The sequence below is a fragment of the Lineus longissimus genome, chromosome 19 (genome assembly GCF_910592395.1).
Source record: "Lineus longissimus chromosome 19, tnLinLong1.2, whole genome shotgun sequence".
Taxonomy (NCBI): domain Eukaryota; kingdom Metazoa; phylum Nemertea; class Pilidiophora; order Heteronemertea; family Lineidae; genus Lineus; species Lineus longissimus.
In genome coordinates this window covers 2,564,765-2,578,341 of record NC_088326.1, presented here as the reverse complement: position 1 = coordinate 2,578,341, position 13,577 = coordinate 2,564,765, and the positions used below count along the sequence as shown (strand labels likewise).

Genomic DNA, 13,577 nt, shown 5'->3' with positions numbered 1-13,577 from the left:
TCAGTCCTTACTTTAACGAGATGTCCTGTCTCCACATGAAATACAAACGGGGTAGTGATTATACTGCATTGAAATCAAGGTGTGGTTAGCATATTCACCCACTGCACCGCAAATGGTATACAATACCACCACACACCCTAGCGTTTTTGCTGGGCACAAAAAACTTTGAGCGTCCAAAACGCAGGCAAGTTTCATTGATCAACACGTGAGGCTGTTGAGTATTCAAGAAACCGGAGATTTTCTTAACATGATCGTCGGATGCCTAGCCGCCGATACTGATCTGGGTAACCAATGTTGTTGTTGTCGTTTATTCCTTGAATGCTTCCATCTCCTCCTCCCTACCGTTCATTTTGATGTCCGCATTATCTGTATCTCTCTTCTTCCTCTTTCTGCAAAAGAAGGACTCGAAAATGAATTTTTGTGAGCAAGCAGCAGACGTAGTGATTTTCGCGAAGTTCGAGATTGTACCCCTCTCTCAAAAAGGTAGGCTCGCGAAAATAAAGGGGTTTATAACAGTATGCGCCAAAAGCGTACATTTCTTCATACTCTGTAGTCCAATAATAGGGCATGTTTGAAGTCAATAAAATAATTCACATGTGCTCGGAGTAATTTCAGTCAAGGGTTGCCAATCCGCTTGTTCTGTCGGTAAAAAAATTAACAAGATTATATGTTTTTGAATGTCACGCATAGATCAAGCTGAGTCTGACTGATAATCTTACCTTCCAAATTTTTCTCCATCTTCTAGCGTCTCCGGCAACTTCCGGTTTAGCGTTTCCGGTAAGAAATAGTTTAAGGCACCTGTCACAATGGCGAATGCGGCTAAGATGAGCACTGGTAGCGGTCTCCATATTGACACCTGTAATTGAAATGGTAAAAAGAGATTGGGGATTCAGGTCCGCCAGTCACGTGATTGATATTAGGCAGACCCGAGTACGATTGACCGCTCGTTTGCTGAGCACTTTACCTACCAAAAAGGCCAGTTGAGGCGCCAACAGACCGCCAACTCTGGCCAATGACGACCCCGTCCCTACGCCAATGTTGCGCACGACGGTCGGAAACAGTTCGACAGTGAATAAGTAAATTGTGCAGAAAGCTCCCTGCACGCAGACTCTACACATGAAGATGAGGACGACTACCAGAGGCGTGAGCACTGAAAAGTGGAAAGAGGAGGTGTGAGGGAATGATATCTAGAGACTGGCCGGAATAGGTGCATGCCCTATGTTATTTTCGGACAGGCCAATCACCGTGCGTCACGTGAGTTTGGAAAAAAATCAAATGCTATAAAGTTGTTTACTTTCGGTCTGGCGAATGAAACTCCACCATTCGAGGGCAGTCTTCTGGAGGGATGGGCTGTCGATCTACGATAACTATATATCGACTGGCCCATATTGCGCCTATTTTAGTCGGCTTCGATAAATATTTGAAAGGAGCCAAATTGCATCTTTTAAACGCCCCCATCGTCCAAATTTGGTTACTCTATGCAAAATAACTAGACTGGCCTTGTCCGTCCCACTACAGCGGATCGATGCCTTTCTCAATCATACCTTGAAAATTCATCACAACGGCAGAAACGGCCAGCAGCGTCCCCAGGGTGATTAGTGTCCCTCCCATCGAGACCCTCCTACCCAGTTTTATAATCACGGGGATCACAATTGCGAAAGCCACGGGCACCGCGGCGCCAGCCAATGCGACACCGATGTAGGCGTTCGTCCCCAGGTTGGTTGGCATTAGCATCAGGCCGTAGAACGAACCGGCGCATGTGAACCTGGAACCAGAATGGAAGCGATGAATATTGAATATGTGATTTTGAAATCCTTGGCGTCATAATGGCCAATCTCAGAGCTTTGGGTTTTTTGAATTTCTTTCCAGAATTCAGCAGGTCAGTAGAAGAAAAGAAATACAGATAGATGTAATACGGATGTTGCTCTACATCCCTGGATGTAATAATCTCGCCCACTTCCATTAGCATTTGCAGTGAAGGATCTCAAAGACCACCGCGACATGATGTTGCTAACATTTATCCCTATGTCATCCCAGCATTGACATCACAACGTACCATTGTAAGAAATTGATGCAGCTTATCTTCCTAAGATTGGGCATCTTCATGATGTCAATCAGGGTTGGTTGATGGCCAACTTTTGCGGCGAGGTCCTGTGCTCTTTCAACCTGGAATGGGGTGACAGCAAGCAACACATTCAGTAAGGTTGTCAAGGCAAATGTAATCGTTTGTGGCTTTTTGGGTACGGTTTCAAGAGCACTCACGATGCGTTGGGGTTATGAACGAGGCACGAGTGGGAGGGGAACGGTCCGTGGCGCCCAGTTGCAGAGACCTGCGCTATTCATTATCTCTACCAATGATGACGCTTGCTAACCAGTCAAGGTCACTGACACGCAGTGCTAATTAGGTAAAACTGATCGTTTTCTTTGCCAGGGCGGCGAGAAAGGGAACCAATATATTGTCGCGACCACTTACATCTCTCGTTGCCTGCTTTATCTCCGTGACTAACTGCCCGTAGTCGTGGAGCTTCTTCCCGTTAGTTTCAGCGATTTTCGCCAGGAGGAGCTCTGCTTCGTCGAACCTGTGTTTCTGCAGCAGCCAACGGGGAGACTCATCAATAAAACTGAGGAGATAAACAAAGTTATGGTAAGGTAAAATGGGGCAATTATAGCCCCTGCAATCTGCAATGAATATTTTAGAATTGTTGGCTGTAGAGTGTGCTTCCGGAGAGTTTACGTATTCGTGTTGGTTAGAAATCTAACCCTCTCCAGTAATTTTATTGTAGAGGCTAAACAATGTACTTACAAGAATGTTGGAAGTAGTATCGCTGGCACGACACCTAGGATCATCTGTAAGTGGTAGGCATCTCTGACGAACCATGCAATAAGGGGGAGAAAGAACATGGCAGTGTCGAATCCAATATGGTAGATGACGCTCACAAAGACTCTTTGTTTCTGGCCTGTCACCTCCAAAACTAAGAAAGTGTTTTAATGGAAATAATGCGAATTAAAAAAGCACTGCCCTTCAAGTCAAAAACTATCGAGAGTCCGAGTGCAAATATGGCGCCACTAGTGGCTTAGAGTGACAGTTTGGTGAAATATTAACGGTATAGTTTATTTATGGTACACAATGTACATAAGATTCAAATTCTAAAGAAGATGCCGGTGACGATTCCACGGTAATTGATTTCTACTCTTAAATGGGGACCATGATTCTTAATAACGCCATCTATTGTGATGTTTTTGAACAAACTTTACTTCTGGTGATGCAATAATGATAGAAGAAAACAACTTCTGCTCGGTCCCAAAGAACTTGAGAACCCGTCTGGTTACTTATCAATGCGCATGCGTTAACCGGATACAAAATCTTGATATTTTGTGTCATCTTCGACCGTGATGAGAATGGGTGAGTAGCGCCTCTAGCGGGGCTCAGTACGATTAAGTGATACATTCCAGGTCCTATTCCTTTATGGTATACACTTACTGAGCACGAGTCCAACTGCAAAGTAGGCGCCCCCAGATGCACCGAGTAATAATTTCGTCACAATGTAGAGGTAGATATTTGGTACGAATGCCTGGATCGAACCCATGACCACCACGCCGGTATAGGTCAGGAAGTAAGCTATTCGTCTTCCAAATCTGCAAGTAGAAGCTGACATTGAATGTACCAGAAGGGCAAATTGATGACGCCTTTCTGGTGTTATATGGTCCAATATCGAGTGCCAGTGTCAGTCGTATGCTCCTCTCATCGCACACGTACGTCGTAAGCTCGGTCATAAGTGCCGAGTGGGATGCCCTGAAGGACATCCTACAGCGGGTTCGACCCCTTAGGGAAAGTGAGTGTGTCCTTTTCCAGCAAGGTAAATTCACATTCGCCATGGTAAACTAACATCACTTCACCATGGTAAATTAACAATGGCCATGGTTGATCTGAGATTTCTTTCGTAAGGGATTACTCACGCTGCGCGGCAGTCAACTATTTGTGACATGCGCAGTAGAGGCTACTTTGAATATCAAATATTGGCGGTTCGCGGAAGGTTTTATACCAGTAAAAACTAAAACCAGATTTCTTCTGCCAGTATTACATTGGTTCATCAAGCACACTCGTCACTCGCACTGAACTGGAAAAGGTACGAAACCTGTGAGTGTGATATCTTTGGGCAAACATATCAATGGGAGATCCTGTTATTACTAATTACGCATTATTTTTACTGATCGCATTTGATGATTAGCCAAAGTATCGATATTAGAGTCATTACTCGTATGAAATTAGGCCTAAAACCAGATTAGACTAGTCTTCCGTCCGGGTCTGGCTTGAGTGCATAACTGAAATCATTTATGAATACATAGAAGGTCAAGAGGACCATCATTTTTTAATTTGATTATCAATGATGTCATCGTTATTTGCTGCTAATAATTAGAACGCTTCCATGAATCAAATTTTGAGTGACAACACAATTACCGTAAAATGTTCCATTTTCGTTAGGACTTGAGCCAAACCGTGGGTGTAAGATGTTTCACCAAACACCGAGGATCGAGACAGGAGATATTTTGGGATACCCTGTACACCGTTGCTCACCTCCCTGGGTGTTTTTGAGATGCCCTGTGCACCGTTGCCAACCTATCTGAGACATTTTGAGATACCCTGTACACCGGTGCCAACCTATCTGAGACATTTTGAGATACCCTGTACACCGGTGCCAACCTATCTGAGACATTTTGAGATACCCTGCACACCGGTGCCAACCTATCTGAGACATTTTAGGATATTCTCTGCACCGGTGTGCGTACCTATCTGAGACATTTGGGATACCATGTCCGACGGTCCTTAACTAGCTAACGCGTTTAAGGATACCCAGTAAACCGCTGCTTACCTATCTGAGATCCATCCCAGAATGGTTGTCCCTAGCAACCAACCAAACATATAGACGGTCTGGGTCATGGGGACAAGCCAACTCCTGTCACAAGTCAAACCAAACTGCAACGACGAGAGATAGAAGATAGATGATATCGCGATCACCGAGATAGTTCAGGAAAAACTATTTCATGCTAAGAAAATACTTCACAGAGACATGTGATGTCCTTTCCTAGCCACGGTATGAAAGGAATATATTTTAAGACAGTCATAATTATTGATAACCGATTTCCTTTCTTCGAACTGGAGGTTCTTATACAGAGCTGGCGAACTATATAATGGCCTAACTACTTTAAAGACCCCGGGAATAGAGACCTCACACGCTCGGCATAGGTACCTGGGAATAGATCGTCGAGATGTACTCAGATTGGTCAAAAGTCCAAGAAGAGCAACCAATCGTCTTCGTCGTATTCCCGACAATTTCCGATTCATTCCAGTGACGTAACTGATACTCGGTAATCTCCGTAAAATTCAAATCAAATCGTCTGCATTTACTATTAAAAAACTCTCCCGACAGAGTCATCTCCCGCGGTATCCCGATAGCCTTCTGGTCGGCGGAAGAGAAGTTTCCTAATTCCGGTATTTTGCACCAGTAGTCCTGTTTGCCCCCTGCGAAGATGATGGACAGCGTATGCCAGCCAACCGGGATGTTCCCGAACACAAATATGACGTATTTCAAAATCTGATATCGTCCGAACTGCCCGACTTCTCGGAGAAGATCGTCGAATTTAAACATGGCGGTTAAGTTGCTGTTTGACACTGATGTCTAATCTGAAATTAAAATGTTTTAAAGCTTGTTGTTTGGAAAAGTCACGGTCCTGTTGGAAGCTATTCTTGTACAAAAAACTTAAAAATTTCTCATGCCCAGGTTGTACCTTGTTAATCATGCAATAAGACCACACGTCCAGCGCTTTTGACATATATGTACACTTTTTCGGAATCGGCTTCTTTTGAAGGCTGTCCAAAGAGAGGTACTCACCCCTTGCCCCTTGACACTGACTCAGAACCTTACACTGAATCGACTTGACAACGGGTTCCATCCGGGGCCCCGTCCCATGTGAAATAATGCAATCACGAAACAAAACGAAACACACCTCCTCATATGAGATATCAACTACAAGGTAACTACGACTTCGTAGAAACCGGCGACTCTCTGCCTAGATCGCGCGATTGTGGATTGACAGCGGGTGAGATCACCCACTGACCTATAGAAGTGAAACAAGCAGTACACCTTGGCCCGTCAATACATCGTCCCCATTGGTATAATGTAATGTATTCTGTCGTTTGCTGTTGTGTCTAGAGTATGATTATAATGTCAGATCGCAATGACGTGATTTGACCCGCAGCGTAATATGCGACAATCAATCAGAGAGGTTCCGATTTTTATCAGAGAACGAGAACGAATTGAGGTTTTTCAATATTAAGTCATCAAGTCGAGTTGATTGTTCCGTATTGGTGTTTCTCGGTATATCACACATAATAGCATCCTGAAATTCAGGCCAACAATCGGCACCAACGAACGAGTGCGAGTGGAGAAAAAGACGGCTGACTCTGGTTTTTCGAGGATATGAGAGACGCATCCCACTGTTTCATTGAATTTCTGACAACATTGACCGCGATATTCGTAGTCAAAATGCCGCCTCTTTCTCGGATATATAAAACCGAAGCTCTCTATGAATGGGATCCAGGACGGGTAAAGTTAGTGTTCATCGCCGATACCAGTAAGGAAATACAATTGAGTTTCCCTTTTCGTGAGGATCCTTCGCCCCGTAATGGGCTCACACCATAGGACGTAAGCCTCTCAATCAAGAGGTAATATCTGCCTATCTCAGGCCTAATGTAGCAATGTATTAAATCAAACCGACCGGTGAAGGCGTGATCCATTTGAAGAAGAAATTAATAGGGGTTTTTCGCAACCTCCCCCCTCGAAACGTCAACGCGAACGCCTGTCCAATTGTTCGACATAGTTATCGGGAGGTCGAACAATGAGATAGGCGTTCAATTTGGTGTTTCGGGAGATTTACGAAAATACCCTACTGTGTAGAGTACTGTATAGCCATACAGAATAGAAAGCAACAAAGTTCATTTATTTTACAAAGTGAAAACAATACAAATGATGATGGAAAACTCACAAATATTAACTTTGATTAAGGAGAAGGTGTATTTAGAAGCGGCCCCCTTCTTATGAGACAATCGGGCCTTGCTAAACCCCCTAAGAGGAGGAAGTTGTCGCAAATCACCTGAAACGCCTACGTGAACGCCTGTCCCACTGTTCGACATCGAACACTAATTGGACAGGCGTTTGTGTGGGCTTTTCGCGGGATTTGCGAAAACTCCCTATCAAGCCCGTATCAAACGCGTTGCCGATTCGTACCGCTCCAAAAGGCGACCCTTTCCTTGTGGTATGCTGATAATTCGGCATTTTGGTAGATCGCCCTCCATCGCGGACACCATTTTTATAATAACACACCGTAAAATGACCCAATTGATATTACCGAGCGAATCAATTTCCTGTCGCGACGACCAGCATTGCGTTACATGTACACAGACCAAGTTGATTTGGCGGGATCTTCGTAAACTGGGCGGACGCTGCCCAAAAACAGTATGGGAATGTCGATTCAAAATTTCACTAGTATTAAAGTGTTTAAACCGCTATATTTATCAAGCATTTAGGGGAACCCCCAAAATGCAGGAAAACAATGTTCAGCATGTTTTATTTACAGACATTTTGAGGGGCGTTTTGAGAAGCTGGCATATTTCATTAGATCCTCCAAAACTCTAACACTATATATGGTGTTGCGAAGGTAAACATATATTATCTTTACATACGGTGGACACGAATGGGAGCATACGGAAGAGTGTACTCGAATAGCCAGATAAGTGTACAAGTACATGTTGTCCTATCACTACACCAATTTCATTTCCGGATCACAAATATTTCCGAATTTACCGAACTTCCGTTCATCAGTATCCTGACCGGTCGTCGATCGTCGAACAGCTTTCCGTCGGCGGCGGCTTCTTCCCGAACACGATCGTCCGTCCACACTCCATCAGCATTAATGAGCAAATACTTCCAAATAAGGCAAGAATTAACATAATCACATGAACGAAAGGCTTCCGGAGACGACCGTCGTCATTTCCGGTTGAAAACGCCGCGACCTCAATTCCGAATATCACAAGGGAAACAATGAGGCAGACTATTGAAGTCCATACGGTCCATAAAACAAGGCGGTATGTTTTATGTTTGTAGGAGAGATACCCTATCACACCGGCCATCCCGTATATCAGTCCGCCCCAGTAGCCTGCTCCGACAAAATAGAGAAATAGGTCCATAAGAGTTTTGCAGACTTCGAAAATGAGGAGGAGCATTCCCAGGAAGATTAGGGCCACGCTCAGTTTGGCCGCTTTGGTGTCCTCGTAGTTGATGATCTGGAAAATATAAGAAAAGATCAATCTGGGATTATTTATGAATTCCTGTTTTACTGCCCAATCAGAAACACGTAATTCTGCTTCACCGAGGATGTATTTGGAGACGAACCAATGACAGCGGGATATTTCGGACCTCCATGGATGACGCTCAGTTTCTTTAAATTCTTCTTGGTCTGTCCAATCAGAGACAACGAAGTTTGGTCTTCACCAAGGTGGCCGATTCAATTAACCAATCACAAGTGGTACCGCATTTTTCCTTCCTTTTGCATTGTCCAATCAGAAACTAATAATTATTATGGTATCCTGATGCAGTACAAACCTGGTTGTTCTCTCGCTCTGCCTGCAGCCTTGCTTGATTCTCGAAGTAGGTGTATGTGTCAAGGCCGCTCATGGCAACAGAGTGGTCAAACTCCGGTCGGGTTACTCCGCCAGGCCCATCGCTAAAGATTGTGAAGGGGCTGGCCGAGGAAAGAGGCACCCCGGATGATATCACGGGCATCGTGGAATTAATGCGAGTGGTTTACATCAGTCTGAAAACATATGCTTATGTTTCACATTGCGGACAACATCTTAAGTTATCAGTTGTACATGTAATGAGCATCTTACATGTAACAATGTTTACCTCTGTGCGCGCCCAGCTTTGGAGCCAAGGTTGTGTACGTGCCTCAAGCTTGTCAGACACTGAGGTCAAGAAGTAAAAAAGTCATGCATTGATTAACTAACAGGGCGCGCAGCAGGGGACGAGATGAGTTATGAAGACATGGAGAAAACATTAATATTATCAATATGAGTCCGTAATTCTTACCACTCGATCGATTTCATTTTCTATCGACAGAATGTATATGATAAGATGATATCGTCTGTAAAATAGAACACCTTTTTTTGAATGACGCGATCGTCCGCAGATCTTTCTCCGGTATCCCCACCGCACACTGAGCGATTTGTTTGAACTCGAAAACAACTCAACAGTAGTTGAAGTTGCAATGTATCGATTTGCAGTTGCACACACCCATCGCACATTGAGCGATTCATTGATTGTAACTCTATGATCGCTCGATGTGCGTTATGCATGCGATTCACTGCAACAAATGTGGACAATAAATGATGTCGCACAACCGGTCGTATAAAGTTATTCGTTGCTCCTCGATTCATTGCAATTACAGGTTCAGTTCAGTTGCAATGAGTCTCTTGGGGTGCGACGGTCTTGCAATTGCAAATACTCTAAGGTTCTAAATACTCTAACGAATCGCTCAGTGTGCGGCGGGCATACTGGACTGAGCAGATCAGCGGACTGTGGCCTTTTCTGTACACTCCGACACAGTTGAACGGCCTCGCTCGTCCCTCAACCAAAGAAGCTCCGATTACGATGACGCAATGGACTACACCGGGAGTCTACTTTTCTGTCGTTTGGGAAACATTGTAGGCGGGGGATAATACTTGACTTGCCAAACTCAGCTCGACGCCGAACTGCAGCGCCACTCGCGGACAAAGATAGAACAACTCGACATTTTTTTCACCGGTTTTCTCGCTGCGCATGCGTACCAGCGGAAATCAACAAAAGATGACGCTGGTACGCATGCGCAGCAAGAAAACCGGTGAAAAAAATGTCGAGTTGTTGTATCTTTGTCCGCGAGTGGCACTGCAGTTCGGCGTCGAGCTGAGTTTGGCAAGTCAAGTATTGGCGTATTTTTAGCCAAGTTGGTATACATAATATTAGACAATAGTATGAAACATCTGCAGATCCGCATGTCTCTTTGCTGTACATGTATATACACATTTTATTATTTGAAACAGAGTACAAAAAAATGTCATCAACAAAGAACAAGAGTACGTGTATTGACTGTTTATACATTGATCCGATTGTATAGCCACCTTTTTATTACACGCCAATTATAGCTATATTTATCTCGAAAGGAGGACTGCAGGGAGCTTAATGGATCAATTATTGACCCCGCCCGGCCCCTACGCACGACCCCACCCAGAAAATATGCTTAATTAACCCTTTCGTCGTACATGCCAGTCTCGACCGGGGTTCGACAATTTTGTTTGAGAGGCTATAGGAGGCTAGCCGCCAGGACTGCCAATTCTTGCTTACCTCATACCTATAGCCCCCCCCCCCCCCCCCCCCCACCCCTTTAGAGGTAATACCGACGAGCAAAGCTCTTAGATCGCCTTGGATATACTCGGGGAAGTGAACAGCCACTTTTAGTCCATATATATCAATATCGCATTGTTTTTATTGTATTGTTTTTCATGCGGGCGTGTCGCTGGAGAACACGCGATGCCACTTCATAAAAATAGCTTCACGTCCGGTAACCTGGACAGCATGCAGCTTACGCTGACGTCAATCTTGCTATCATAACAGAAAATACCACACAGGACTTATGTCAACTCAATTTGCAAAATGATGTAGCAAATGGCACGAGAGCCAGCATCATACTGGTTTTTCAATATTAGGCAGGTTTCGCAAGCCATACAAAGAGTGCGAAAGACGAGGTACCAAGCACGAAGAAATGCCGCATTTTATCGACGTTTATTTCGCCGATTCCTCCCAATGGAAAGAGGATTTACGAGTGTCGCGTTGATGTACTAGCACAGGACTTGATGCCACCTCAGACCTATGTCGCACTTTATGGTTCGTGCGTATGGCAAAACCTGTCTAACACAATGTGGGCCGTGTGGCATATTGAGTCGCCAGTTTTCAAGTAGCACCCATTACAGTAGGGTCTCTAGCAAATCGGCGTCAGTCCGCAAACTGGCGCTGTTTGTCCGTATGTCTCTGCGACCTGATATGCCATTATGACATCATGACAATTGTGATTTGAATACCGCCATGACAGCGACTCATTCGTCAATAATCGATCCGACAACCGATTTTCAACATGACTAGCGATACGCACCGGCGCTTCTTGCCTCAAGCTGCGCTAATATCAAACCGGTATAAACCACAGGTCGAAGCAATGACCAGCGCAAACATGCGATTTGTGTCGCCTGCGATCATGATCGTTTGATCACAAGTCGCGGCGACACAGATTGCTCGTTTGCGGGGCGCCTAATTAGGTTATGACCAGTACATGGCCAATGGTTCTCAAATGTCTGATATTATACAAGTTTGTTAATGTTCATACACGTCACATTAGACGGACGCTGACAGCTGACAATAAATGACGCGACATCTCGGGTGGTATTGCCTGGCGCTAGAAGTGTCGAACAAATATTGTACTAATTTATTATAGAGATGATTTCCTTAGAATGTGACAGAGCTGTCATTGTATGATGCTCAGTTGATACTGATTATGAACAGAAATGCTGCCTATGCGTGGAGATATTCAACGCGGGAGAGTCTCCTCGTGGAACCAAAACGCGTTTCGTCCCTTCCCTTGCCGTTGAAACATTTCAGGCATAGCCCAATATGCGGTATATTGTCTTTAAACAAAGCCCGCGCACGCCGAGGCCTATATTCCCATTGTTCTACTAGCTTATCTCAGGGTCATCAGGGCAAATCTTGAAAACGTCGACCCTCACGAAGCAGCTTTTATGGGGTCGGTAGGCCAAAACAGACAAAGGCAAATAACCAACGGACCCATCACGGCCAAGTTGGCGACTCAACTTAGCCTGGCATCCTCAGGGATTAATGTTCAGTTTACGGACATTATCCTCGCTTTTCTCAGGGTGACATTGGACTTTGGGGTTTCAAATGAAATGTAACATTCTGCTTATTATGAATTAGGTACGCCTACATGTCATAATAAAAGACCTAAATCAAACTTACCTTTTGGTGATAACCTCCAATGAGATGTCCAGATGCATTGTTGTTTGAGGGGTTGAAATAAATAACGCTTGGTTGCGTCAGGTGATGGTCACATCTGTCGAAGACAAGCATTCACTGGAACAACGTCTGCCATCGTATCACCAAACAAACGGATTCTGTACTGTGTTCACGTCTCCACGCAGAGAGGCGCGGCAATCACTGTGTGGAGTGTGTGTAACAGTGCTCCTGCCTCCGTTTTAAAAACATGCAATGTTGATGATATCCAACCTCGTACGCAGGACCAATCCTTTGAACGAGGTTGTCGGCTGCATAGGGGGTCGCGTGACCCCTTGATTTTCCTGGCATGCGTTCTTTGGTGAACCGTATCAATCTAAAACCACCAATCGAAGACAACGATTACCCGATTATGCTAACATCACAGCTTCAGGTAAAGCAATAATTTACTGTTACAACGTGTTGCTAGGGGTGTTGCTTCTCCCTAGCAACGGAATATCGCAGACCTATTGAGGTGATGCGGGGAGAAACAGTAATGAGTTTGAGAAGAGAGGAGGAGGTACTTGATGGCGTTTGCTGTATATTGTGATGACGTCAATGGCAAAGTCTTGATTCTTGAAAAAGATGAACAAGTAACAGAGGAAAAACATCAAGGTCCAACCGGGGATTGAACCCGGTACCTCTTGCTTATAAGGCCATCACTCTACCGACTGAGCTAAAGGGAATTTCCTTCTAGCCCGGGCTAGTAGGAATGATGCCACCACTACATACTCCCCCTGTTCGGGAGAGTTGTGTCCTCACAACCGGGTTCTTCCGTGATACAAAGGGTTAATTCAATGTCCAAAGACACGCCAGCATCTAAACAAATTATTAATACCCTTTTACCACGTTTGGCGCCAAATGTAACAGAGGAAAAAAAATTCCCTCTAGCCTGGGCTAGAAGGAATGATGCCACCACTACAAACAAACAAACCGAAACGTCGATTTCTACTAGTGTTGTTTTTCCACAAAATCCTGTCATTGACAAATACTTGACTTGCCAAACTCAGCTCGACGCCGAACTGCAGCGCCACTCGCGGACAAAGATAAAACAACTCGACATTTTTTTCACCGGTTTTCTCGCTGCGCATGCGTACCAGCGTCATCTTTTGTTGATTTCCGCTGGTACGCATGCGCAGCGAGAAAACCGGTGAAAAAAATGTCGAGTTGTTTTATCTTTGTCCGCGAGTGGCGCTGCAGTTCGGCGTCGAGCTGAGTTTGGCAAGTCAAGTATCAACCGTGAATCGATTACTAGTAACGACATAGCCTACAAAACCTGGACTGGCATGAAACTCAAGACGTGTCATCATCGCGTCTCCTCCTATCGACGAAAGGAGGTGGCGTGATGACCTCACGTCTTGAGTTTCAAGATTTTGCTTGAGGGACTATTGCCGATAGGTGGCGGTCAAATAGTTGGATCATTTACACAGT

The 13,577-nt window shown here is 44.8% G+C and overlaps 1 protein-coding gene and 1 long non-coding RNA gene across 2 annotated transcripts; both read right to left on the bottom strand.

Annotated features, from left to right (window-relative positions):
- Positions 1-52: 52 nt before the first annotated feature.
- On the bottom strand, positions 53-6,191 carry LOC135503159 (organic cation transporter protein-like). The gene is made up of 11 exons (XM_064796553.1): positions 5,892-6,191; positions 5,250-5,683; positions 4,872-4,975; positions 3,482-3,636; positions 2,804-2,972; positions 2,474-2,621; positions 2,057-2,166; positions 1,545-1,765; positions 969-1,150; positions 720-856; positions 53-389 (listed from the first exon to the last, which is right to left on the bottom strand). Exons 2-11 carry the CDS (start codon positions 5,646-5,648, stop codon positions 308-310), a joined length of 1,707 nt encoding a protein of 568 aa, XP_064652623.1. The 5' UTR covers positions 5,649-5,683; positions 5,892-6,191; the 3' UTR covers positions 53-307.
- An 851-nt stretch (positions 6,192-7,042) lies between these two features.
- Positions 7,043-12,236, bottom strand: LOC135503336 (uncharacterized). Its single transcript, XR_010449886.1, has 3 exons — positions 12,114-12,236; positions 8,661-8,871; positions 7,043-8,341 (listed from the first exon to the last, which is right to left on the bottom strand). It is a non-coding gene; the product is annotated as an uncharacterized LOC135503336 (long non-coding RNA).
- Between the last annotated feature and the right edge of the window lie 1,341 nt (positions 12,237-13,577).